Raw genomic sequence first — 24866 nt, forward strand, 5'->3', positions numbered from 1 at the left:
TCTGTGCTGCTCCCTACAGTATCTAAGTGTGGGAAAAGCCCTAGTGTATATGGGCTTCAGGCACAGGCAGCAACCTGCCAGGCCAAGCTTTGTTTCCCTGCTCCTGTGGCACCAGCTGGCCATGACAACACATGGCAGCCTCATGGCTCCAACAATTAATGGCCTCCAAACAGCATGTATCTGAGTGGGGAAATGGAGAGTTGGGGGGAGAGAGTCTATAAGAGAAAGGGGACCAAAAAAGGAAAAACATTAAATGGAAAAAGAAAGCAGAAAGCGAGAGGAAGACAAAACAAAAACCAAGACCAGTGAAGCAGAAGCAGAAGAGGCCACGCAAGAGAGACAGAAAGCTTTGTTCTAATCAAAATATATCAGAGTAACTCCACCAATTGACACCAACAGAACTAAGAGCAGTCAAGGTAAAAGAGGAAGACAGTGGTCACTGCATCCAGGCATGGAGTAATAAGCTAATGGTGCCCATCTGCCAATCTATCACAAAGCAGGGGCTACGACATATAACCCGTGTGTCAGGGTCTCTTTAAATACTACCGCACTTGCAAGGTGGCAGATAGCTGAGTGCAGAGCCAAAGAAGAGACTTTTTGGTGTTAAGAGTTGTTTACAAACGCCATTGACACAAAGGAGATTTGGCACAATGATCACAGTGATGCAGAAAGGGTGGCATGTGGTCTTACATCAGGGAAGGCAGGTTGCTCTTTAAATGCCAGAGGTAATGCCCAAGATCATCACTGCAAATTAAGACTGATCAAGTCACCTGTGTCTGTAAACACAAGCACTGTGCAATACCCTTACCCAGGTGTCGGGCCATTCTTTCAACCTTGTCCTTATATCACTCCAAGGCAGTAGAACACAGCTAATGTACTGTTGAGCTAGACCTAGGTTCGCTGCAGCTGTGCATCAGAGGCCTGATCCTGTGTTCATTGAAATCAATAGGATTTTTGCTGTTGATTTCAATGGGAGCAGAATCAGTCCCTGGGCAGAAATTACAGGCGCACGTACAGATTACTGGGCTGCCACTTCCATTAGTCCTAATAACGCCAGCACTAATGAATCAAGAGCTGAGATTCGGATTTTGATAACCTTTTGCTCCATTCAGTCAGGAGAGTTGATGGGAAACATTTCTCATTACTTCCCAGGTCTTTTAATTTTCATGAGGTCATTGGAGCCCTGCTATCCCATTTGCACAGCCTGCAACATGTGCAGAGTGACCCTGAGAAGACAGCGGAGACCTACAGGCCAGAAGAAAGGCATATCGTGATCAGTGTTGTATGCAATTGTCATTGAGATCAATCAATAGTTTGAACTTACAACAGAAGGGTGGAGTCCCTCACTCTTTCTGTTTGAAAATGAATTTAATGTTAATGAAAAGGGCTGAGCGAACAACGCAGCAAACTTGTCCTCAATGCATATAGCATTCACAGCAGCAGGGCAAGCTTCCGCCTTTCAGAGCCCTGCCAATGCGTGTCAACCCTGTCTATATATCTTAGATTATTACAAAGTGCCTATCGCTGTGTTATTTAAACACTGAAATATTGTTTAGCATTTACACAACACTTTATAGAGTCCAAATACTGTACAAAAATTGTATTTTCCAGGCTTTACTACCATGCTCATGACTATGACATATGAGTACCTGTTAAAGAAGAGCTAACTAATATTAGCAAATTAACTATGAGAAGTAGAATGGGTGAATAGACAGGTTACTGAACTGGAGCTCAGGAGGCCTGGGTTTGGTTCCTATCTCTTGCACTGACCTGCTGTATGACCTCAAGCAAGTCACTTCACCTTGCTATGCCTCAGTTGTCCTCTCTGTAAAGTGACACTTACCTTCCTTTATTAAATGACACTTACCTTCCTTTATTAAACAGTTTGAAATTTATGGACAAAGTGCTAGGTACAATTAATTCCTCCTCACAGTGTCTTTGTCAGATAGAAAGCAAAGATCATTGTCTCCATTTTACAGATGGGGAAACTGAGGCACAGAGCAGCAAAGTGACTTGTCTAAAGCCACTCACCAAGTTGGCAGCAGAGCCATTATTAGAATTCAGGACTCTTACTTCTAGGCCTCTGCTCATTCCTTCAGGTCATGCTGAAGGGACCATTTCTGACATCTTCCACTCCTTCTATTCTTACCACATCACCCAGTCTCCTCCAGTCTAACCATTAGATGGTATTTCTTGCATCATTTTTATTTTTTCTGGACAGTCTTTTCTTCATAATCATCATCAGACAGTCTACATGGCTAGCTCTTGCATTAAAAGACAATCTTCTGGCCCACCTGTTTTCGCCTCAGACCTCCAGGGAAATCAAGAACTTAAACACCACTAGGCCTTACCTCTAGAGTTGGTCCTCAGGGGAAATTGGGACTATCATATGTTGATCCCTTCTCTTCCTAATATTCTACTGCTACTTAGTTTATTATTCCCCTTTCACTCTACCCAGCTTCACCTGGTGGTGAAACCCAAGGTGAACACCAGTTCTACAGTACGTTAGCCAGAGCAAAGCAAATAATGTCCATCTAGTAATTGATCTGATTAATTTAACATATTTTTGTTTGGATAAAATATATGATCAGATTGTGATTTCCTCAGATTTATTCGGTATTTGAATTTTTCCACATTTTTTACTCTATGGATTTTATTCAAATTCTGAGCTGTGTCACTTAGTTGTGAGCAGCCCGATACATCACATGGTAATGTTTCTGTTCTTTAATTGGCTGAGCACATAAGAACTTCTGGCTCAAGTACTTGCATGTGTTAATTTAAAATTCGGTTTCTACAAACATTGGCATTTGCCATTTGAAATCAAAGATGAATGCAAGCGGGACGTGAGCATGAACAGAGTGAAAAGGCCAAGTGAGCACTCGCCAGATATTACAGTAGCTATCAGCAGGCAGGTGAGGATTCAGCCTAAAAGCAAACACCCTTTGCTTTTGGGGAGTGCCTCCTCTGACTCTAAGAGTGCCCCAACTCCCACTGAAGTCAGGCCCAAAGATAATATTCACAACCATCATCATAGACAAAAAATGCATAGCCCCTGTGTTTTGACAAGGGATTTCCCATTAGGTACAATTTAGCCCAGTACACCTGCTATTGCGGTCTTTGCAGCACAAGGCAGAAAGGAGTGGTTTCTAAAGATTATTTGTTTTCATCACTAGCGTAAACACACTACATCAATCTTACATTCTTTCTTCCTAGAGAAGAGAAAAGCAACAACACACAGCTATTTTTCCTATTTTGTTAAGGCATTTCCTACTACTTTTTTAACACCTCAAATTTACAGCATCTTTCCTTTTCATGGGCTTGCTTCCCCCCTGATTTATACCGATGGAATGCCACTGAAATAAAAACTAGTGTAAAGCTGGAGTAGCACTGTTGGTTTATCAGGCCGTACATTTTTGGAGTGACGTTATGAGTCTGGTTCTTCTTTCCATGAACATTGGTGTAAATTACAAAAAGCTCTAGTAACAAACATCAGTGACAGAAGTGTAAAACTGGTGTAAGTGAGAGGAGAATAAAGCCCCAATATGGTTAAAGGTGCCAGATTGAAGAACTCAACGGATATCACTTATTCCTTGGAATAGGTAGAACATGGGCTGCAGACAGACAGGACAAGCTTTCATCCACACCACTTCCCTCCATACCAGAATGCTTCAAACCTGATCCTGGTTGAGGGTGGCGGAGTGGCTGGTGGGCACCTCTACATGTGGAAAGGAATTTAATTTTCAAGCAAAGTAATTTTTGCCTTCTTTTCCAAGAGTACCAACAAGGGTGTCAACTGCAATGGTGATTTTTTTCCCCCAACATGGATGCCAATTAACTATTAAATGGTCCAGTCAGAACCTAGATACTGTAGTGATCAGTACTGTATACAGGTAGATAGATTAGATAGACAGACCTACCAAATAGTAAGGAATTTTTGTCACCAGCATATTGGGTCAGATTCAAACCAGTGACATAACAATGACAGGCTAAATCATCCATTATTAACCCAATCCCCTTCCCCCCACATGCCCATCATCTCAAGTTTCAAAGGAAAAACTGGCAGTCAACATTTACCTGTAAATTAGAACTTCATCATCCGAGCAGTTATATTGCAGCTGATACATTTTAACCCTGGGGGCTGACTTGCTCACCGTCCACTTGACCAAAGCTGAGGTAGTTGTCACCTCTGACACCAAGACAGTCCTTTCTGGTGGTCCTTTCGTCTCCCCTCGATTGGACTTGCTGGAGCTAGTGATGTCAGAAAGCCTGGATTTGGGTGGGGCAGCTCGGCCCGTACCGTTGCTGAGGTGTGGAAGCTGCACGATCGAGAGCTCAATGGTTGCGGTCGATTCTCCAGCAGCATTGGCTGCGATGCACGTAAAAGTTCCATAATCCTTGGATGTCGTGATAACGATATCTAAAGTACCATTATCGTAGACTGCTGTCCTCGAAGAATTCCCAATGAGTCGGTCATCTGGAGCCACCCAGTGAATGACTGGGGATGGGTCCCCGATGGCTTTACATTTTAATGTGGCAGTTTGCCCTTCTAAAACCAGCAACTTGTGGGTATGCTGGGTAATGAGAGGTGGCTCACAAACAAATTCCTCTTCCCGTACATACCAAAAGTATCTTCCCTTTAGATTTGGAGGGGAAGCACAAGTTTCCATATCATCATCTCTTTCAAGCCGCCTTAACCACAGCAGCTCACAGTTACAATGCAGCGGGTTGCCTCCAAAGCTAAGAGACAGAGGTGGAGAAAATGGAGTTGCTTCTAATGGAGATATTTGGGACCTGGCAAATATGGGATCTGGGGGGAGCTTTTGAAGTCTGTTAGAGGTTAGATCCAGTCTGGCCAATTTCTGAAGATCTGCAAACGTCCCCTCTGTAATATAATCTATCAGGTTATGATCCAAGCTAATCTGGTGCAGGTTTACCATCTTCCTTATAGATTCCCAGGGGATGCCTTGGAGGTTATTGTAGGAAAGATCCAAGTCTTCCAATGTCACCAGAAAATCCTCAAAGGCTTCGTCCGAGATGCTGCTCAGCTGGTTGTTATTTATTATCAAGTGCTGAAGGTTAATTAAGCCTCTCAAAATATCCTCTCCAATGTTGGGCAGCCTATTGCTGTCCAAATGCAAAGACCGAAGGCTTTCTAGATCAGCAAAGGAGTAGGGCTGAATGTAACTGATGGTATTCCTGGACAAAGTGAGGTCAACAAGGCCAGACATGTTGGCAAAGTCCTGTCGGCTGATGTTAATAATGAAGTTACCCCCGAGTCGGAGTTCAACAGTCCTTCGGTCTATGTCTAATGGTACAAAAAGGAGGCCCTTGGAGGGACACAGAGTCCCCAGCGACTCCGACAGGTTCTGACACACACAGTATTTGGGACAAGCATTGACCGCAACTGCCATTCCAAACACCAGGATGCTGCAGAGCAATTTTTCCATGGTAAATCACGCAGCAGTACCTGCAAGAAAGGAAGAATTACAATTGAGTCAGCAGCTTTTCCAGTCATGCTTTTTCTTCCCCAAAGAACCAGCTCAAGTGCAGCTTCTCCCAGTCATGTGGGAGAAGCTGGGATTGGACAATAGGGGATGGATCACTCGAAACTGCCCTGTTTTGTTCATTCCCTCTTAATCATCTGACAATGATAACTGTCAGAAGACAGGATACTGAGCTAGATGGACTATTAATTTGACCCAGTATGGGTCAATTTCCCATAAAACACTTTTTTTTTCTTTTTCTTCCAGATTCTGATGGTGATGTTTCAGATTGGAGTGGAATAGAAGTTATCCAAAATCACCATTCATATTTACAGACATAATGGTTTATGTCTGCTCATGAGTTTTGATGACTAACTGCTCTTTAGCTATATGGTAACATAACAGGGTTTACAGTTAAATATTAGGTAGCTGGATGAGGACATAACCTATTGCTGGGCAGTGCTCTCACTTAAAATCAGCGTGACTTCAGTGGGAATTATGCATACTTCTCTGAGGGCAGAAGGTGCCCATCAGTAATTACACGTCCCTGCATAATAATGTGGTGTTAAACTTAGGGTCAAAAGTTATAATTTAGAGGATAAAAATAGCCACATATTTCCCCTTCAGTTATATGATAATTATAGTGTAATTATCTGGCCAGTCCATGAGGGAAGCTAGTTCATCCCCTTCCATGGCTAAACCCATTGGAGGCAGCTCAGGGAGAGGAAGTCTCCTTTAAACTCACTGCATGGAGACTCCTTTCAACCTCACCATGCCATCTCACCATGCCAGACGTCACCCCTGTGGAAAAGGCTGCAGAGCCCAGTGTAGCAGATCCCCAGGGATCTGTAGGACATCTGTGCTGGCTCTGGCCCATGGCAAACCTCCCATTACCCTGATTTCCTTGCAGTTCAGACCCTCTGGGGTTGTGATTGCCCACTGGGTCTGAATGGAATGATGTGCATCCTCCCTGACCTGCCCACTCCCCCTTGGCAGGCCAGTCTCTACTCCCTTCCCCTGTGCAGATTCTAGACCCACAGAATGGTCTTTGTGAGGACTTGAAGAAGGGGAGCGGTGCTGTAGAGACAGTTGAGTGCCCTTCCATGCAGGAAAGGAGAGAACCACATGCATAGATTCCTCTCCACATGCAGAACTTGTTGGGGGGAAACTATCTGGACCTTGGTAATTAACATGGGCAAAGGTTACTGTATAAGTAAAAATGGGATCTGAGACATCGGTGCCCTGAAATTTAAAGTGCTTCCAGAGTATCTAAATTATACAGTAGCTAGAACTTGATTTCTATTCTAAAATACTTCATAGACTCATTCCAACTTTCTGTGTAGACCTAATCTCTTTCTCTCTTCTCCTGTCCCCTGCCCTCTTTTCACATTCATAGTCTAGAACCATCTTCTTTTCTATCCCTTTGGTCTGTTGATGTCAGTGCCTTCTCCCCTTCATCTTCTGTTGTCCCTAACATCTTTCTTGTCTCTCCCTGCCTCATTACTTCCATCTGTTTCTCAAATCTCATGTGCAAACATATCTTGCCATCTTGATCTGCTAGAAGCATTAATTCAAAGAACAAACAAAACACACTTTGAGGAGATTGATTCAGAGGGCTAGATCGTGCCTGGAACCACATGCCTCTGCAGGGGAGTAAAAACATGCCTAGATCCCTGCATGGACTATCTAACCCTTGGGTCTGGATGCACAGGCCATATGCCTGCCTACTCCCTTCATTCCTCCTCACCCCATTGCTAGGGAGGGATAAAGAATGGGCAGTCCTCCCTCTACCCCAGGCCGAGAGGCAAGGGGGAAGACGGGAGGGAACTGTTTCTCCGAGAGGTGTCAATGAACTGTGAAGTCACCCAGGGTTAACTCCCAGGGAGGTGAAGTTTACACACCTGTCCCCTGCTCAGGGCTATGCCTTAAAGCACAAGCCAGCCCTAAATCACTGACGGTAGGAGTTCACCTCCATTTGACCTTCATCACCTCTACTACATAACCTCACACCACTATTTGTGACTGTAGGGGCATGTAGCGCCCCTTCCTGATCACAAAGATGCCTCATGCTTTCAGTACTCTTTAGTAGCATCCTTTGATAAGGAAACCTTATAAAATAAGAAAGAAGACATACTCATGCTATATTGGTTCCTTTTACAGGCCCACGTTTCCAAGGTGGCTTCATCTGATTTAATGAGGAGACATCTCAGAGGTTTGCTTTTGGTAAGTGATTGAAGTATTTATCTCCACCCCTGCAGCTTGTCATCTTTTATACTGAGTAACATCAAGCTCTGTTACATTGTCTGCTCTGAAGGAAGAAGTAAACAAGCTTAACCAAGGAGGGAAGAGTCCACTCTGAAACATTTACCTAGAGTAATTCTGACCCTGCATATTTGTAGGTGATAAATAAATCATTTGGGTCTAAAAATGGCTTGGAGAGATGTTACCACTTCATACGCTGCGATTTCACACAGCACCCTACAGAGAGCTGCAGTGTTTATTAGCACTGGAATGCCATTCACCCCTGAGGAACCATCTGACACCAGGAACACTTTTCAACAAATACAGCTAACTATGCATTTATATCTACTTCATCCAACAGCTGAAAAGACCATTGTCCACCTATTATATCATAATGCAAAGAAGAGATCCAGGTTGGTTAATAATCCTCTGGCATAGGAAACCAAAGTCTATCACATCGATGAATGTTTTCCAATTCTCGCTCAGAGAATCAGCTCCTGCTCCCATTACAGTCAATGAGAATTAGGGCCCAGAGTCATTTGTTATTGTAGGGCTGCTTTCATTGTTTGTATAACAGGACTCAAATCCTGACCACTTGGGTGCTAGAGCATTGGGAGGCATTGCCAAATTATTAACTGGGTTAAGTACATTCTGACTATCCTGTATCTATGCAGATTTTATTCCACTCTCATTGCCATGGTATCTGAATACCTGAGTTTCTCCTTAAATTATTTCTGCAGTTTCAACTGGGTACAGATTCTTCTGCCCTAAATTGTAATACAGTGTTCATGTGCACCGAAAACAGCTGTTGTACTCTGCCCAGAGGTGGCTGCATTTCACTGGTGGGAAAAATTATTCTGGTATACTGCCTAATAAAGCATGTATACCAGTAGAGAAAGAAAGAAAGGAGCTATACAAATGTAAAAGTATCCCATGTGCTGAGCTGTACACAGCAGGGAATTTTGAGGGAGGTGTGACGGGGAGGGGGCATCGGGATTTTTTTCTTTAATGACGGGGTTGATCAGCGATGTTAGGATACTAGCATTTATATATTATTATTTTATAGGGGGAAGGATTGAAGCATCAGTAATTGCTGAGCTTTACAAACAAACATGACTGAGGGTTTTTTGAAAAAGGACTCAATTAGTGTCGTTTTGCCTTATATATTAAATAAGGAACTAATAGTTAAAAAGAGGTTTGTTAAGACTTAGCAACTATGTTATTGATGCAAATCTATGGCATAGTTAGCAAAGCTCTATAAATATTCTTTATATTATCATCAATTGCTAGTTTTCTACAGACAATAGGCTTTTTGAACCTTAATTATAATTGTGCTGTGAGGCCTTAATTTTGTATATTGCCCTACCAGCTGAAACAATAAACAAAAAGTAGCTTAAAAAACAATTTTGGGGAAAGATCAATACAGTTAATTAATAATAAGCCCTTCCCCAGCTTCTCTCTTCCCCCACATCTCCAATCCCCAAACATATATTTGAAAATATAAACACACACTTAGGAGCAATGTTTCCTTTAAGTATCCCAATTACCTAACTGCCTTTTTTCCTTTCTTTTTTGGATGCTGCTAAATATCATAGCAATTTTGGGAGACAGTCGACTGAGAGTATCAGAGTGAAACAGGTTTGCAAAAACAGGGGCAGGAACAGAACTTAATTATGGAAAACAGGCATTGATACACAGAGAGGAGGCTGTGAAACAGGAGCTTCTAAATGGCAATGCAAACCCCAATGGGGAAACCATCTGTGGAAGATTTGACAGCTCATCTGCTGTGTGTCTATGTGTTTGAGAGAGAGAGAGAGAGAGAGAGAACGCAAATGCTTTTACCAGCAGAAGGATCAATAGCATCTTTAGCAGGAGTGGCATATCATGGCAGCTGTCATTCTGACTGTAGAATGCTATTTGGAAGTATGACTGTATTAGTTATTTTCAGTAGAAAGTCCCAGCCATTGTGATATATCACCATCACTGGTATTTTGGTACCATAGACTTCCTTGTGATGCTCTACCTTAGGGCCCATTTATGTAATTTTTACCGAATAGTACCTTACCCGTAGGAATAGACTCATAGACTTCAGTGGAGCTGCTTGTGAGAGAACAGTGAGTACTCATAATGATAGTGGCAGATTGGGCTCTTAGTGATGAGTCGCTAAGCTGGAGCCCAGTGCATCAGCGTTCATTCAGTTGTGTGCTGGCTAATGGAGCTTAGACTGCTCTTGCAACAGCAAGGCCCAGCAACAAGCTTGTAGGGTTTCAGGACATGTGCATTTGCTCTCTGCTGAGCCCTAGGAATCCATGGTACATGCAAGCTTTTTTATTCAGGTTCTGTATGAGGCTAGAAAGTTAGTCAGTTAAGGTATGGATGAGGCTCCTCAAGGACAGAACGTTGTGGGGTTCCCAGTGCAGTTTCTTCCCCCATGCCTTAGATTTTTCCCGCAGGAGGAATGGAGACTTCCAGCCCAACGTTTGGATGAAAATTCAAAAGTATGAACAGTAACCAAAGCTTATTGAAGATCTCCCAAGATCTAGGCTCTCTCGTGATGCCCTTGGTACTTCCTGGTTTCAGACGGAATGGGTATAACAATGAGAACTCCCTTCTTCATGAGATATGGTGATTCCACTTCTGGTAGCAAATGGGCTTGGGTAAACTAATAACCACCCCAAATCAGGAGCAGCAGAAGGCCCCTAAAAGTGGGAGGGCCACAGGTGCCCAAACCATGGCCCTGCCCCCCACGCAGCCCCTTCCCCTCAAGACCCTGCCCCCCCCACCCGCTCCTCTCAGCCCCACTGCTTGCTTGCCCTTATAGACAGTAAAAAGGGGAGGCACGGCCCCCTGGTTGCGCATTCTGGCGCCCCTACCCCAAACTTTAAAACCTAGTTGACCCTCCCACACTATATATAGATTTTGGGATTCCACTTCCAGTAACATTAGATAGATTCAATCAATCTAATCTTACTGGAAGTGGAATCCGAAAATCTGTATATATTGGAGGTGTCAGTTTAGGCTTTGGGCAAAATTTGGCCTGGTTCTTATTTTACTCAAGCCTGTTTGCTTATCCAAAAGGTGCAGACCCTAAATATCCTATAACCCCCAGCTCCACTCATATCCAGCAGCAACCATTTCACAGAATGTTGATGAGATCCTGGTGATATCTCCCTCCACTGATTTACATGTAATAGATATCTATCAGCCAGGCAAAGGGGCAGCCTCAACTGCAAGTCTGTAAATCTGGCAAAGCTCCTGTCTCAGCACAGGATGAAAAATAACCTCTTTAGTACTCTTATGACACGTCTCAGTATGAATTAATGTGAGCACAAGGCATATAAACCTTAGTGTTTTGTATTCAGAATTCCCTTTTAAAGACAACTCTTGAGATTTGGCATCTCATTTTAGGACTGTCTCCAAGGCACTTGTTAATTCTATATTCATTGAGTTTTGCATAGAAATTCCAATCACCTTTGCATACAGTGACACCAGTTCATTACAAGGTAACTGCCTATTCATAGCAGTGGCTATTGTATACATGTAAACAGTGAGATGGAGGAAGAGCAAGTTCCAGCCTGCTACTTGCTAGTACTGTGGGACCCAAGGGTTAAGGAGTCTAAGGGCAAGATTGGGCCTAGCTCTATGCAGTGACAGGGCTAGGGGGAATGGGGAGGATGCAAGGAACCATCCCTTCACCCTCTTTCAGCTCTGCACATGGGCAGATGTAACCTCTGTCTTTGTGATGCGGGGATGTGATTTTCAATACAGCTTGGTATTGGCTCAGCTCAGTGTGATCAAAAGCACCCCTGTATTCACACCCTATGCACCATGGGCATAATCTTTGTACAAAATATGCCATGTGAGGTATCATTTGAAAACTAATAAATAGCTGGTCAAGAATATGATGAAATGTATGTAGCACCATTTAGTTATGGCACCCCCTTATGTGATGTTATTAGCACATGTTCAAAACCACACAGCCCTGCCTAGGGAAAAGTTGTTAAAACAGGTCTGTCCTAAACAAAGGAATGTGTGTTTACCTCAGTTTAAATATAAGTTGTAAACAGGGTCCTCAGACAGCGAGAGGGGAAGAGAGACAAGGGAAATCTGCATTTCAGGAAACAGAGGAGAGAAGAAACAAACTCACCACCAGACACCATGTTGCCTTCTCTACTGTTTGAATGAATTTTAACTAGGGGCAACCCTCAGGAAAATGCATTTCAAATGGTGACAACTATAAAAGTGAGGGGAAAAAACAGCAAGTTATGTCTCCCTGTGCATCTTTTTCTTTTCCACCTAAGATGACAAGTAAAACAGCCTATGGACTTTGGGAGCAGATCCTGATCTGAAATTTGGTCAGCAATGTTACTGGGAATTTGTGGTAAGAATTTCACCTTGAACCAAGTCTAGTTTTTTTTAAAGTTTAGAAAGTGTTTTCTTTTTATTTCTCTTGTAACCATTTCTAACTTTAAAGCCTTATACCTGTATGCACCTAAAATCTCTCTCTTTGTAGTCAAATAAACTTGTTTTACTCTTTAATTTAAACTAATCCAGTATTGTGAACCATTTGAGTAACTACATTTAAGGTAGCTCACTGTTGTATATTGATCCCCTTAGAGGAGCAACAGACCTAATAGGTCTGTACTGTCCAGGAGGGGTCTGGATAGTGCAGAACATGTTTTTTGGGGGGAAAATCTGGGTCTGGGAGTGTGTTGGGGAAGTGTGCAGGTAGTAACCAAGGCTGCGGGAAGCCAGAGTGTGACCGATGTTTGATGACAGGCTGCTGGGGTCAGAGTTGCTGGACCAAACCTGTGGCTATACACAGATGCTTAGGGTGCGACCTGCATGCTGTTTGCAAGGAGCCTAGAGTGGGAACTACAGCAACAAAGCAAGGTGAGGCACCCCAGGTTGCAGGGCAGGAGTGACACAGTTCCTCACTGGTCTGGATTGAACTTTGGAATGTCATAAAAATTCCACTCTGTCACTCTGTCCAGTGACTTCAAGGAAGCATAGTTAGGCCAATGCTGAACCCTTTAGAAAATTCCACCCCACAATGCAAGGCCTGAGGGAATCTGGCACTGAAAGTGGTGTGAGGAACACCACATGATGCAGGACGGGTGGGACCCTGTCTAAAGGTGTAGAGCAGTGGTTCTCAAACTTTTGTACTGATGACCCCTTCCACACAGCAAACCAATGAGTGTGAAACCCCCTTTAATAAATTAAAAACACTTTTTTATATTTAACACTATTATAAATGCTGGAGGCAAAGCGGGATTTGGGGGTGGAGGCTGACATCTCACAACCCCCCAGCTCATAACCTCATAACCGCCTGAGAGGTTATGACCCCCAGTTTGAGAACCTGTGGTGTAGAGGATGCTGCCACTTGCTGGATTCCCCTAGTGCTCATAGAAGCATTTGCTTGCTTCAGACACAATGGGCCAGATCCTCGGCTGCTTTACACCACTCTAGAATGGTTCATCTATGGGGAGATAAATCCTATTGCAAATTACTTCAAATAATGAATAAATCTGAGAATTACATGAGCCGCTCCAGAATGCTTTCGGAAAAGAAAAAAAGGGATAAAATCTGGCAGACGAGTTATTCATTATGTAATGACTGCGTGCCAGATGTCTGCAGCTTGTGTGGGTGCACAAAGGTGGGAAGGGGGCTGACAGGAGCCCCAGATACCCATGCAGGCACCAGACTCAGTCCTAACTATTGTGTTCAAAGAGCACAAGGACTTCTGGAGGTTTGCACTGGTGTTTGGGGAGGACGGTGCCACTAAGGATGTGGTCATGGCTATGCCCTCCCTCTGCACCAGACAGCACAGCTGGCCCCATCTGGTATGTGTGTGTTGGGGGAAGTGTGGTCTGTACCTCCTCAAACCATGCAGCAGATACCACTCTGGCTTGTGCTCCTCTAGAGTCTTCACAGAAATGGTGTCTGAGTTAGGCACAATGTCTCAGAGAGTTCCCACTGGGGTGTGTGCAATTTCCCATCCCCGCATACCATAGCCTTATGTCTTAAAGGCACAATCTAGCCCCTATGTATACTAATAATTCTGTGTCCTAGGAAGCAGAGACTCTCTAAAGGCCTTAGGGTTCATGGTAGATAACTGAGTTCCCAGTGTGATGTGGTAACTAAGAGAGTAAATGCAATTTTTGGACATATAAGCAAGGGAATACCAAGTAGGAGTAAGAGTTGGTGTTACCTCCTTATACAGCATTAGTGGGACCATAACCAGAATACTTTGTCTAGTTCTGGTGTCCGCACTTCAAACAAGATGTTAAAAGAGTTTAGAGAAAAGCTACAAGAATGACACAAGGTTCTGGAAAACCTGCCTTACACTGAGAGATTAAAGAAGCTCAATCTAATTCAGTTTGTCAAAGAAAAGGTTAAGAGGTGACTTCAGCATACCATATAAGAACCAGTCTATAAGTACCAACATAGGAAAAGTTTTCTGATAGTGCTCTTTAATCTAGCAGACAAAGGCATAAAAAGATGCAAAAGTTGAAAGCTGAAGCCAGACAAGTTTAGTCTAGCACTAAAGTGCAATTTTTTAACAAAGAAGGTAATTAGCCATTGGAACAAATTGCCTAGAGGTGTGGAGGATTCTCCATCACTTGTAGTCAAGACTGGATGTTTTTTCCAAAAGAGATGCTATAACTCAAATGGAAGTTATGTATTTGATGCCGAAATTACGGGGTGAGGTTCTTTAGTCTATGTTATACATGAAATCAGACTAAATGATTATGATGGTCTCTTCTGGCTTTAAAATCTATTATTCTAATTAACTAGATTTCCAACAAAATACCCAACATTTAGGAAAATGAAGCCCTTTATTTGTATAAGTTTAGTCCTAAGGTTTATTTACTACAGAATAATGTGTGTACATGTGCATATTATATACACCCCCCCTCAGCTCTATGAATCTGTATAGATGTATGGACATTTTCCTACCACTGCAGAGGCCTCAGGCACCTCGGTCCTTCCTATTCTCTTCCTATGGCACACAATGGTTGAGTCTCCTGTGGGCTGTAATACTTTGATGGGGGGGGGGAGGGATAGCTTAGTGGTTTGAGCATTGGCCTGCTAAACTCAGGGTTGTGAATTCAATCCTTGAGGGGGCCATTTGGGGAGTGGTCCTGCTTTGAGCAGGGGGTTGGACTAGATGACCTCTTGAGGTTCCTTCCAACCCTAATAATCTATCTAATCTTGGTTGTTGGGCTTAGTGCACAGGTGCTGGTGGCCTGTGATATACAGGAGGTCAGACTTTATGACCTTTTGGCCCTAAACTCTATGACTATGCCACCATGCAAAGAACATGACCACTTTTTCATGTGGGAGAGGAGGTCTTGTGATTAAGAACAAGAACTTGACACAAATCTTGGTTAGCTCCTGGCACTGCCACTGAATTTGCATGTGATCGTGGCAAGTCACTTAGGCCCCAATCCTGCAAATACTTAAACACATGCTTTACTTTAAGCCTGTCAGTAGTTTCACGGACTTCAAGGGGACATCTCATGTATTTAACGTTAAGCATGTAAGTAAGCATATTTATGTGGCTCAGTTGCCCAGATGTAAAATGGAGATAATAGTTCCTTTCTCCCACCCATTGTCGGCCTAGCTTATTTAGACTATAAGCTCATTGGGACAGGGGCCGTCTCTTACTATGTTTATGTGCAGCACAATGGAACTCTGATTTTGGTTGGGTCTTCTACGAGCTAGTATAATACAAAATAACTAACAGCATTAATTGCATGAACTTCAGTATTTCTCCAATCTCTGTATAATCCGCAAATCATGGAAAAATATGTTCATGCACTTGTGGCTGTCACTGCTATGCTCTGCCCTTACCAATGTAACTGATGTTTCCATAGTAACTGAAATGTGTCAAATAGAAATGGAAAAAAAAACAGGAAGGGTCTGGAAACCTCACAAAAACCTACGAAAAGAAGAGAAATCAGTAATGTTAAACTGCCTGGTGGTGCATGGGCAGGACTGCAAAGTTTATATTGTCACCTGCACGACTTGCTCATGAAAAATGTAGCCATAGCATACTCGTGACCATAAAACTTTATAGCTGCCCACACTGTCATGGGACTCATTCATGCCATTTGCTTCATTTGAATTTTGTTCTCTTGTTCCCATCTTCCTGCAACTGTTCCTCAGTGAAATACTTTAGTTACTACGGCCACAGCTGAAGACATTTGGGATTCTGCCTGAGTGCGGGCATCAGGACTGGAAGCATCTGGGGATGCAGTGATCAATCTGGGCAGAGTATAGTGAAGTGCACGCAGAATAATAAAGTTAGTTCATGGGGTGGTCTGAAACATAGGACAGTTTCTGTGACAGTTATTATCAGGACTGTAGTGGGTTGGTCAAGGTTTAAAACAGCCCAGGAGAGGGCGGTGGCTGGGGCAAGCAGCTCCCAGGCTGATTGGGGAAGCAGGCACAGCTGGGGGCCACACCCCAAACAGACCTCAGCTAGCCCTTGTAAAAGGGCTCTCTGAGCCTCTGGCTCGCAGAGTCTCCTCTAGCTGTGGAGAGAAACAGGCCTGGCTGCTGGGGAGCGTACCAGGGTGCCTGAGGTGGAGCAGGGCTGGGGAAAGGCGAGAGGAGCTAGGGAGCTCCTGCCTGGCAACTCCCCAGGCTGCTGGCCTTGTGCAAGGCCAAATAGGTTCTGGGGTTGCAGGGGGCAGCCCAAGGGTAGGCGGAGGCAGCAGGTCCAAACCCCCCTTGTCTGTGATGAGTGGCATGTACATTGCAGTCTGCCCCAGTGAACGGGGGCTAGATGGTGACTGGCAGTAGCCTTCTACTGAGGTGAGGTAGTGGGTGGGGGTTCCCCTGGGTGGGGAGACCAAGAAACCATGGGGGTACTGCCAGGAGGCAGCTCGCAAGAGAAGGGGGCACCGTGGTCCGGGAGGGACACGGGGGCCAGCGAAAGGTGAGACACCAGCCAACAGAGGGTGGTTCGGAGGCTGGAAAGCTCATTCCCAGGACGACCAGCAGGGGTGAGTTGTCACCTTGCTACAAGGACCTAAAATGGGTTTACTGGCAATAGAACCGAGTCATTTAGTTCAGAGCCAGAACCAAGTACGAACTTCAGCAAAGTCTGGGTGTTTAGAAGAGGCATTCGGTTCAATCCAGCACAAAGATGGGGTCAGCTGCCAAGTTCAGGGGTGTTCAGATCTGGGAAGCCTGGTTTGAATCCATAAGAACACAACAAATTCTTAAGCACAGGTAACTTACAAAATAAGATTCTGGTCTCCCCCAGCCAGCCTAATACTTGACAGAGCTCTGTGTATGCTGTCCCTAGCTATGATCACTGGCTTTTATATGCCCTAAAGTCACCCCATTTCTACCACCAAAACCAGTGCAATACATTCAAAAAGCTCATAATCATGCGGTTAGTTGCAGGGATGGGTCAGATGTAATTCAGATACAGCTAGACAGTCCTAAAGCACCAGGCTATCAGCTTGGTGGAACATACATTATTGTACACACCACAACGTCCTCGGTGCCGCAGGCTTTCGGCTGGGGAAGCTGTGATCTGATAGTAGCTTTTCTACTGGAATATAGGAATGTAACACTGAGAGTCTCTGGCAGGGAAGCCGCACAGTTTTAATGCAGACAAATGGTTTCAGCCTTCTGTGTCTCCCAGTCTATTGAGACATCACGTTCTCTCCATCTACTGCAGCACGTTCCATTCACCTTAAAAGAATGAATCCATTTATTAATGGGCTGGCACAGTTAACTCTTTCCAGTTAGGTGCCTGGTCACATTTAAAATACAAATAGAAACCTAGGGCACTTCACCTATGGATGATGAAAGTGGACAACACTTGAAACACAGCCACAATTCTGACTCACACAGCACAAGATACCGTTTGGTTCAGCTCAAACACCAGCACAGCATTTCAGTCACACACCTTCAAGCGCTGTATAAGTGACCTCCAGAAATGCACACTGGAAGCGGCCCTCATTTATGATGGTCCTCATTGTGATGCATGGGGATCTTATTCGAGGGGATATTTTTGGTAAAAGAGTGTGTGTGTGCGTGTGCATAACAGGGCACTGCAGAGAGGTCATTCAATTTAGTGGAGGATTTCAATAGCTCAAAGTTTTGTTTTGTTACAATTCAGAATGAAAACCAATTATTTCTAAATTTTCCATGAAAGGGATCGGAGCATTGGCTCCAGGGCAGTGTACATGGCTAGCTGTCTCAGAGCCATCCAACACCGAGGCAGTTCAACAGGAGGGCTGCTGAGAAGCCAGGCGGGTGAGCTGAGAGGAAACCTGCTTTGCATCGGACCTCTGTCTGGTTTCCATTGGAATAGCATCAAAATTGAGCCATCGCCACAAAAAATTGTGATTTTTGATAAATCAGCTAGGGCTGTCAAGTGATTAAAAAGTAATCACAATTAATTACACAACTAAAAAAATTAATTATGATTAATACTAGAATACCATTTATTTCAAAATTTTTGATGTTTTCCACATTTTCAAATATATTGATTTCAGTTTCAACACAGAATACAAGTGCACAGTGCTCACTTTATATTATTATAAATATTTGCACTGTAAAAATAAAATATTTTTCAATTAACCTAATACAAGTACTGTAGTGCAATCTCTGTCATGAAAGTTGAACTTACAAATGTAAAATTATGCATAAAAAATAACTGCATTCAAAAATAAAAATGTTGAACTCTAGAGCCTACAAGTCCACTCAGACCTACTTCTTGTTCAGTCAATCGCTTAGACAAACAAGTTTGTTTCCACAAGCAGGAGATAATGTTGCCCACTTCTTGTTTACAATGTCACCTGGAAGTGAAAACAGGCATCTGCATGGCACTGCTGTAGTCGGCGTTGCAAGATACTTACATGCCAGATATGCTATAGATACATATGTCCCTCATGCTTCAACCACCATTCCAGAGGACATGCGTCCATGCTGATGATGGGTTCTGCTTAATGCCCTTCCTGAGTGTTGAAAGTGGCTAAATTTAAACTTCTGTAAAACAGGTAATACCAAGTTAAGGTAATGCCAATGGCGGCTGCTCCATTCATCTCAAGGGGTGTTCTTTCCCATCTAGGGGTATCAGCACTTGTGGACCTGCACTACATACTGAGCATGCCTGTTCTCAGCTCCTCCCCCTAGTCTCAGCACTGTGTCCTTAATGCATGCACGGAGCATGCCCACTCAGTCCCCGACCCCAGTCTCAGCAGTGTGTGTCTGGGCCACGCACCAAGCTTGTCCAGCACAGACGTATGACCCCAAGTTTAGACTCTACCCACAAACCCAAGGAGGCACAGCAGATTTCATGGCACTCTGAATATGCATGTGACTCAGAACATTTAGAAAAATCGGCTACAAGCCACTGACCCACTATAATTAATGTTCACACCCTGTATTCTCTGCAATGATACCGCTTAGAACTTGGACTTTGACTCCGGGAAACACAGAGGACAGAACAAAAGAAATATGAGCTTAAAATTGTATGCAGCACCTTGCCTCTCTTTCTAATGCTGCAAAAGATGGAAAACTTTGTTAGAAAGAGATTCACCTTCAAAGTCAAAGGCGGCCTCACCAATCTCTCTCCCCAAGTTGTAAAGTTTAGTGTTTAAATCATGGATGTTATTTATCGCTATGAAGTTAATTCAGCCCCACAGCGTGACTAAGCACATATATTGTTCCCCCAACAGAGGGTATTTTAAAATAACAAACCAACCATAACTGGTTTCCCTCTGAATGACAGGACCCCTTCCTAAGTCTGAAGGAGCTGACTTTTAAAGCCATGCATAGGAGACTGCAGTGCTAAGCACACCACCAAAAATGTGGGTCAAAACCAGGGCCGTCCTTAGGATTTATAGGATTTATTTATTAAACTGGTGCCCCTATGCCTGACAGCAGCCCGGGCTCGCATGTGTATTTTAGATAAGGGTGGTCTTTTGAAGGATTTATTTAAAAAACGATATGTCTGAAAATCTAAAAATCTATGCAAGGATTTTTTAGAGATGTGAGTTTATCATCTTCAGCAACACACTAATGAAATATTTTTAAAGCAAATTTTAAAGCAAGCTCCTGTAGACTAACATGTTCTGAGTAATTACAGCAATGCACAACTGTTTTTATCAGTAAATTCAGAAACTGACAGTATATACCTGCGGGTTGGCAAATGCCTGTTAAATGGCTTCAATGTTGTGCTAATAGGTCTGGCGGGCTGGATGGCTCTCTTACTTTTAAGTACTAGATCCCCTTCAGAGGAAGGCTCACCAGGCTGCAGCATCCAGTTGTGATGGGAGCCTGCAGGAAGGGTCAGAACAGGGATAGGAAGAGGAGGGAGGGTGGACACACAGACCCAGAGGTGCCCCAAATTTTCAGGTGCCCTATGCAGCTGTGTATGCTGCGAATGCCTAGGGACAGCTCTAGTGAAAACCTAGCTAGCAAGTTGGACCTCACAAGTGACACCTAGATATGGAAATGATAGGTGTGCTAAGGCCCCGATGATCAGAAACAGGCTGTTTCAACAGGCATGATTTTGCAGATAACTGTATTGACATTATTTCACCTTCCATGAGCAGAGAGCACAATCCTTAGCACTTAGGCCTCCAATTACCTGACTTGAGGGTGCAACGAGGTGGTTAGCTGTCCAGTGAGTAATATTTGTGCCTGAAATTACACACAAGGACAGCTATTTGCGGGTGTGCAGAGACAGAGCAAAGAAAGAGGCTGTTTCTAAAAATCTGGGTCCATACATATATTTGTTGGGGGAGAAAGAGAGAAATTCAGAATTTAAAGGCAAGAAGGGACCACCAAATCATCAAGTTTGACCGCCCATAAATCACAGGCCACCAACACCACACAGCACTCCCACATTAAACCACTGAAATTAGAGCAAAGTATTTAAGTCCTCAGTAGGCTAACCTATTATATGCCTGTAGTGAGGCGGCCTGGCTCCCGGCCGCACCTGAGAGGGAGGAGCCAGAACAGCCACCTCAGTGGGCGGAGCCACTGCCACCTGTCCCTGCCCCCCGGAAGTCAAGGGGCAGGACAGGAAGTATAAAGGCCTGGCCCCAGCGCTCAGTTGCAGCCCAGCGGCCGGAGAGGACAGACGCCATGGACCGAGCTCCTGCTGGACCGAGCCTGCCCCGAGCCCGGTACCCTGAGGTGGACGGACCGAGCCTGCCCCGAGCCCAGTACCCTGAGGTGGACTGGCCGAGCCTTCCCCGAGCCCGGTACCCCGAGGAGCTGCCCGAGCGTCTCCCCGACCCGAGTCCAGAGGAGCAGCTCGACCGAACCAGCCCTCAACACACCGAGGAGCCCATGGTGTGGGACCCCGCTGCGGACACCAGCGATGAGCAGGTACCCATGGAGGGGGAGATGGGAAGTAGCCCGGGGGTAGCTGACCCCAGTCTGGCTATGGCAGATTACGAGCCGATGTCGGTGTGTTGTGGTCAGGACCCCACCGACACAGCAGCAGACTAACTGCCGCTGTTAGGGCCCCGGGCTGGGACACAGTGGAGTGGGTGGGCCTGTGTCCCCCCCTGCCACCCCACTCACGGGTGGCAGTCTCCCCCTCAAACCAGCGCTCAGGCATAGAAGCCTGCACTTGCCTGTGGCTTGCTCAGCTCCTGCTGCAAGGATCTGAGCCCCTTGAACTATTTGCTGCCCCGCCCTGATCTAGGGCTTGGGCTTATTGACTTGGTTGCTGCTCAGCTCCTGCCACAAGGACCTGAGCCTCTGAACTATTGGTGCTGCTCAGCTCCTGCTACAAGGACCTGAGCCCTGAACTATTGTTGCTGCTCAGCTCCTGGTACGAGGGTCTGAGCCTAGAACTGCTGTTTTGCTGCCTGCCCTGATTGAGGGCCTGGGCTTAATTTACTGACTCTGTGTGCTCAGCCCCTGCCTGAGGGTCTGAGCCTAGAACTGCTGGTTTGCTGCCCCGCCCTGACTGAGGGACTGGGCTTAATTTACTGACTCTGTGTGCTTAGCCCCTGCCTGAGGGTCTGAGCCCCTGGACCTGCGGAGACTGATCTACTTATTTAGGCCTTGTAGTGAGGCGGCCTGGCTCCCGGCCGCACCTGAGAGGGCCGAGCCCCCATACCGGACTGTTACAATGCCAAAGGCAGATGAATGATAGGCAGCATCTCTAGACCCTTGCTTATACATCAGGCTTCCCGTCAGATCCACCAATTACAAAATGCTTGTTCATGATACCAGGGAACTGACCACATCAGTCTTCATTGTGGTTGCCTTTGCTAAACTGATTGGACAGCATAGACAGAGTAGGGCTGCTGGTAGTCTCTGGCCTGGGGACAGAGGATTCCATTCCCCCAGTTAATGCAGAGAATCCCTCAGCAAGGCCTATCATTCAAGCTTAGCATAAGAGTAGGGTTGCCAACCCTTCAGAATTGTCCTGAGGTCTCCAGGAATTGAAGATTACTCTAATTAAATTTTGTGTCATCTGATGAAAAGTCCAGGAATACATCCAACCAACACTGGCAATCCTATATAGGAGCCAGGATTTGACAAGCACAGAGATCCTCCAGTGAAAGAAATGCAAAGCCTCACTTTCAAGAGTGTCAACTGCAAATGAATTGATTTTGTTCCCAGACCATTTGCAAGTAAATTCTCTTTGTTACTCTCGCTGCTTAGACCTCACCCCCTAGCATATGTTGTTGGCACCTGTGTTTATTACTTCATGTGTATTACTGTGCATCTACTGTATCTTCATCAGATTTGTATTTGAGGTTTCATGAATCAGCTTGTCTGAGCCCCTTTTACTTTCATTTATCCATTTCATTTATTTATTTGGTTCTTTATCACTATCCTGGATCTTGCTTCATCAGCACAGTAGAAAAGTGGCTACTGTGGCCCTTATTCACTTACACAGATAAATAAATAGCAAAGGCATCAAGTGGATCCCTCAGAAACATCCCCCACCGAGTGACGTGATTACTCATCAGCCAGACCTTGTTTCCTCCCTTGTAGCCAATTCAGAGCCTGCTCTCATCATTTGAGCCCTAATTCCCTGCTGTTCTGAGCAGGAACAGCAACTCCACAGGCGGCCCTTTATCATAGGCTTGCTCTAATTCACATAAATGGCTCTATGTACTGCGATTTCCAAGCCACTTCAAAGAAGGAGAAGATTATTAAGGTTGGGGTCCTTTCTGATATCTGTGTTTGCTATTTTTTCTTAGCCCATGGCTAACCCCTGTGGAAAACTCCAACAGAGTTTCTCAAAGGCTGTATTTGTTCTTTTCCCACAAACTGCATTACAGTTTTCCTTTGCTAATGTGTAAAAAATATTTTAAAATAGGCACTGTCAAGAAAAATAAATCATACATTAGAGGAGTTTTCTTACTGGTATTGCTAATAAATAAACCTGCTTTATAGTTCTATAGCTTTGTTTTATCCATAGCTCCCAAAAGCACCTTAGAAAGACAGGTCAGTATTATTATCCCCATTCTAGTGATGGGAAAAACAAGACACAGGGAGGTTAAGGGCAACATTTTCAGAAGTAGTTGCCTTAGGTTTTTGAATGCCAAATGTAAGACCCTTAAGTGTCTCACCATGAGCACCCGAGAACTGAGGCACCTAAATAATTGTCCTAAATAATTATTTGCTCAAGGTCACACAATATATCAGTGGGAGAGCTAGGAATAGAACACAAGTCTCCTGATTCTCAGCCCTGTGCCCCATCAGTGGACCAAAGGTTTCTCAAGTCTTTATCCTGAAAAAAAACCTTTAAATACTCACAGAATCTTTTCTGATTTTTAGGCACTACCCTAATAACAAGACTCCCCTGGCTTTCTAGGGGAACTCTCATCTCCTATATTTCTAACACCTGAAAAACTTATTCTTAATGCTGGTGACCATCTCACATCTATTTATGCTGTTGCATTTTACACTGATGTAGAATCACATCGGAAAGGGAAATGAGGAGTTCTGGATAATAATACCACCTAGCTGTTATCTAGTGCTTTTCATCCATAGATCTCAAAGCACTTTACAAAAGAGGCAAGTATAATTATCCCCATTTTACAAATGAGGAAAGAGAGTCACAGATTGCTTAAGTGACTTGCCCAAGGTCTCCTAGTAAGCTGGTGGCAGAGCTGGGACAAGACCCCAGCTGTCATGAGTCCTAATCTAGTGCCCTCTCCAGTAGTCTGCACAGCCTCCTTGCATCAGAAATGTCACTACAGTTGGAGTTGTCACCTAGACAACCAGCAGCACATAGTTTTCCTTTAATTGTAGTAAAAAAAAAAAAAAAAGAGAGAGAGAGAAACAGTGTAGCCAAGGAACCTGAGCAAGGGCTTAGGAATTTAGACTCAGTCCTGACTCACTTTATGGCATTGGGTAAGATGATTTAATTGCTCTGTGCCTTGGTTTCCCTATCTGTAAAACAGGGGTCCTCATACTTATTTACTTCAGAGGGATGTATTGAGGACTAATTAGTTAATGTTTGCACAGTGCTATATAACTTAAGTATTATAGGACAGGAAGTATATTACACCACCAAGAACATGAAACTGGAGAGTCAGGACTCCTAGGTTCTCACTTTGGCGCTGCCATTGTCTTGACATGCAACCTTGGGCAAGGCTTACTTACTTCTCTGTGTCTCATTTGCCCCATTGCCTCTCCTCTAAGACGGGGATAAATATACTGACCTACCTCCATTAAATACAGCTTTGTCAAGTACTTGGAGATTTTATATGCAAGGTGCTGTACACTGTAAGTACATAGTAAAACACAGTTATATAGAAAGGAGGAGTAAGTATAATTAATGGATTCTGGAGCCTTTCATCTGCTAAGTCATCAGTTCCAAATCAATGCAAGGTTTGTGTGAACAAAGAAGGCATAGTCTTCTGATGGCTATTACAGGGCTTAGGTAACATGAATTGCTGGTTTTCAGTCTAGCTGCTGTGTGATAGGTGCGTGCATCACAAAAGCTACCGTCCTAATTACAGTGTTGCCGACTCTTGTGATTTTATCTCAAGTCTCATGATATTTCGGTGTTTTTCTTAAAGCCCCATCTCCTAGAGTCATATGAATATGTGTGAATCTCAGCTTACATTTTAAAAAAGTTGCAGAGAAAAGATTGAAACATGACCCGAGTGCACCTTGAATGCTCAG

At 44.3% G+C, this 24866-nt stretch overlaps 1 protein-coding gene across 7 annotated transcripts in view; it reads right to left on the minus strand.

Moving 5' to 3' along the window:
• Positions 1 to 24866, minus strand: part of LRFN2 (leucine rich repeat and fibronectin type III domain containing 2) — a 301315-nt gene that overhangs the window by 51022 nt on the left and 225427 nt on the right. For 3 of the 7 annotated variants that reach the window (XM_045008640.1, XM_045008638.1, XM_045008642.1), the window contains one exon: positions 4075 to 5467. In XM_045008640.1, the coding sequence (XP_044864575.1) occupies positions 4075 to 5447 (1373 nt within the window). In that variant the 5' untranslated portion in view covers positions 5448 to 5467. Of the gene's footprint in view, positions 1 to 4074; positions 5468 to 7617; positions 7792 to 17217; positions 17439 to 24866 lie in introns of those variants that run through there. The other 4 variants (XM_045008635.1, XM_045008637.1, XM_045008636.1 and 1 more) reach the window with 4 other exon arrangements.

This window comes from Mauremys mutica, chromosome 3, assembly GCF_020497125.1.
Source record: "Mauremys mutica isolate MM-2020 ecotype Southern chromosome 3, ASM2049712v1, whole genome shotgun sequence".
NCBI classification, from domain to species: domain Eukaryota; kingdom Metazoa; phylum Chordata; order Testudines; family Geoemydidae; genus Mauremys; species Mauremys mutica.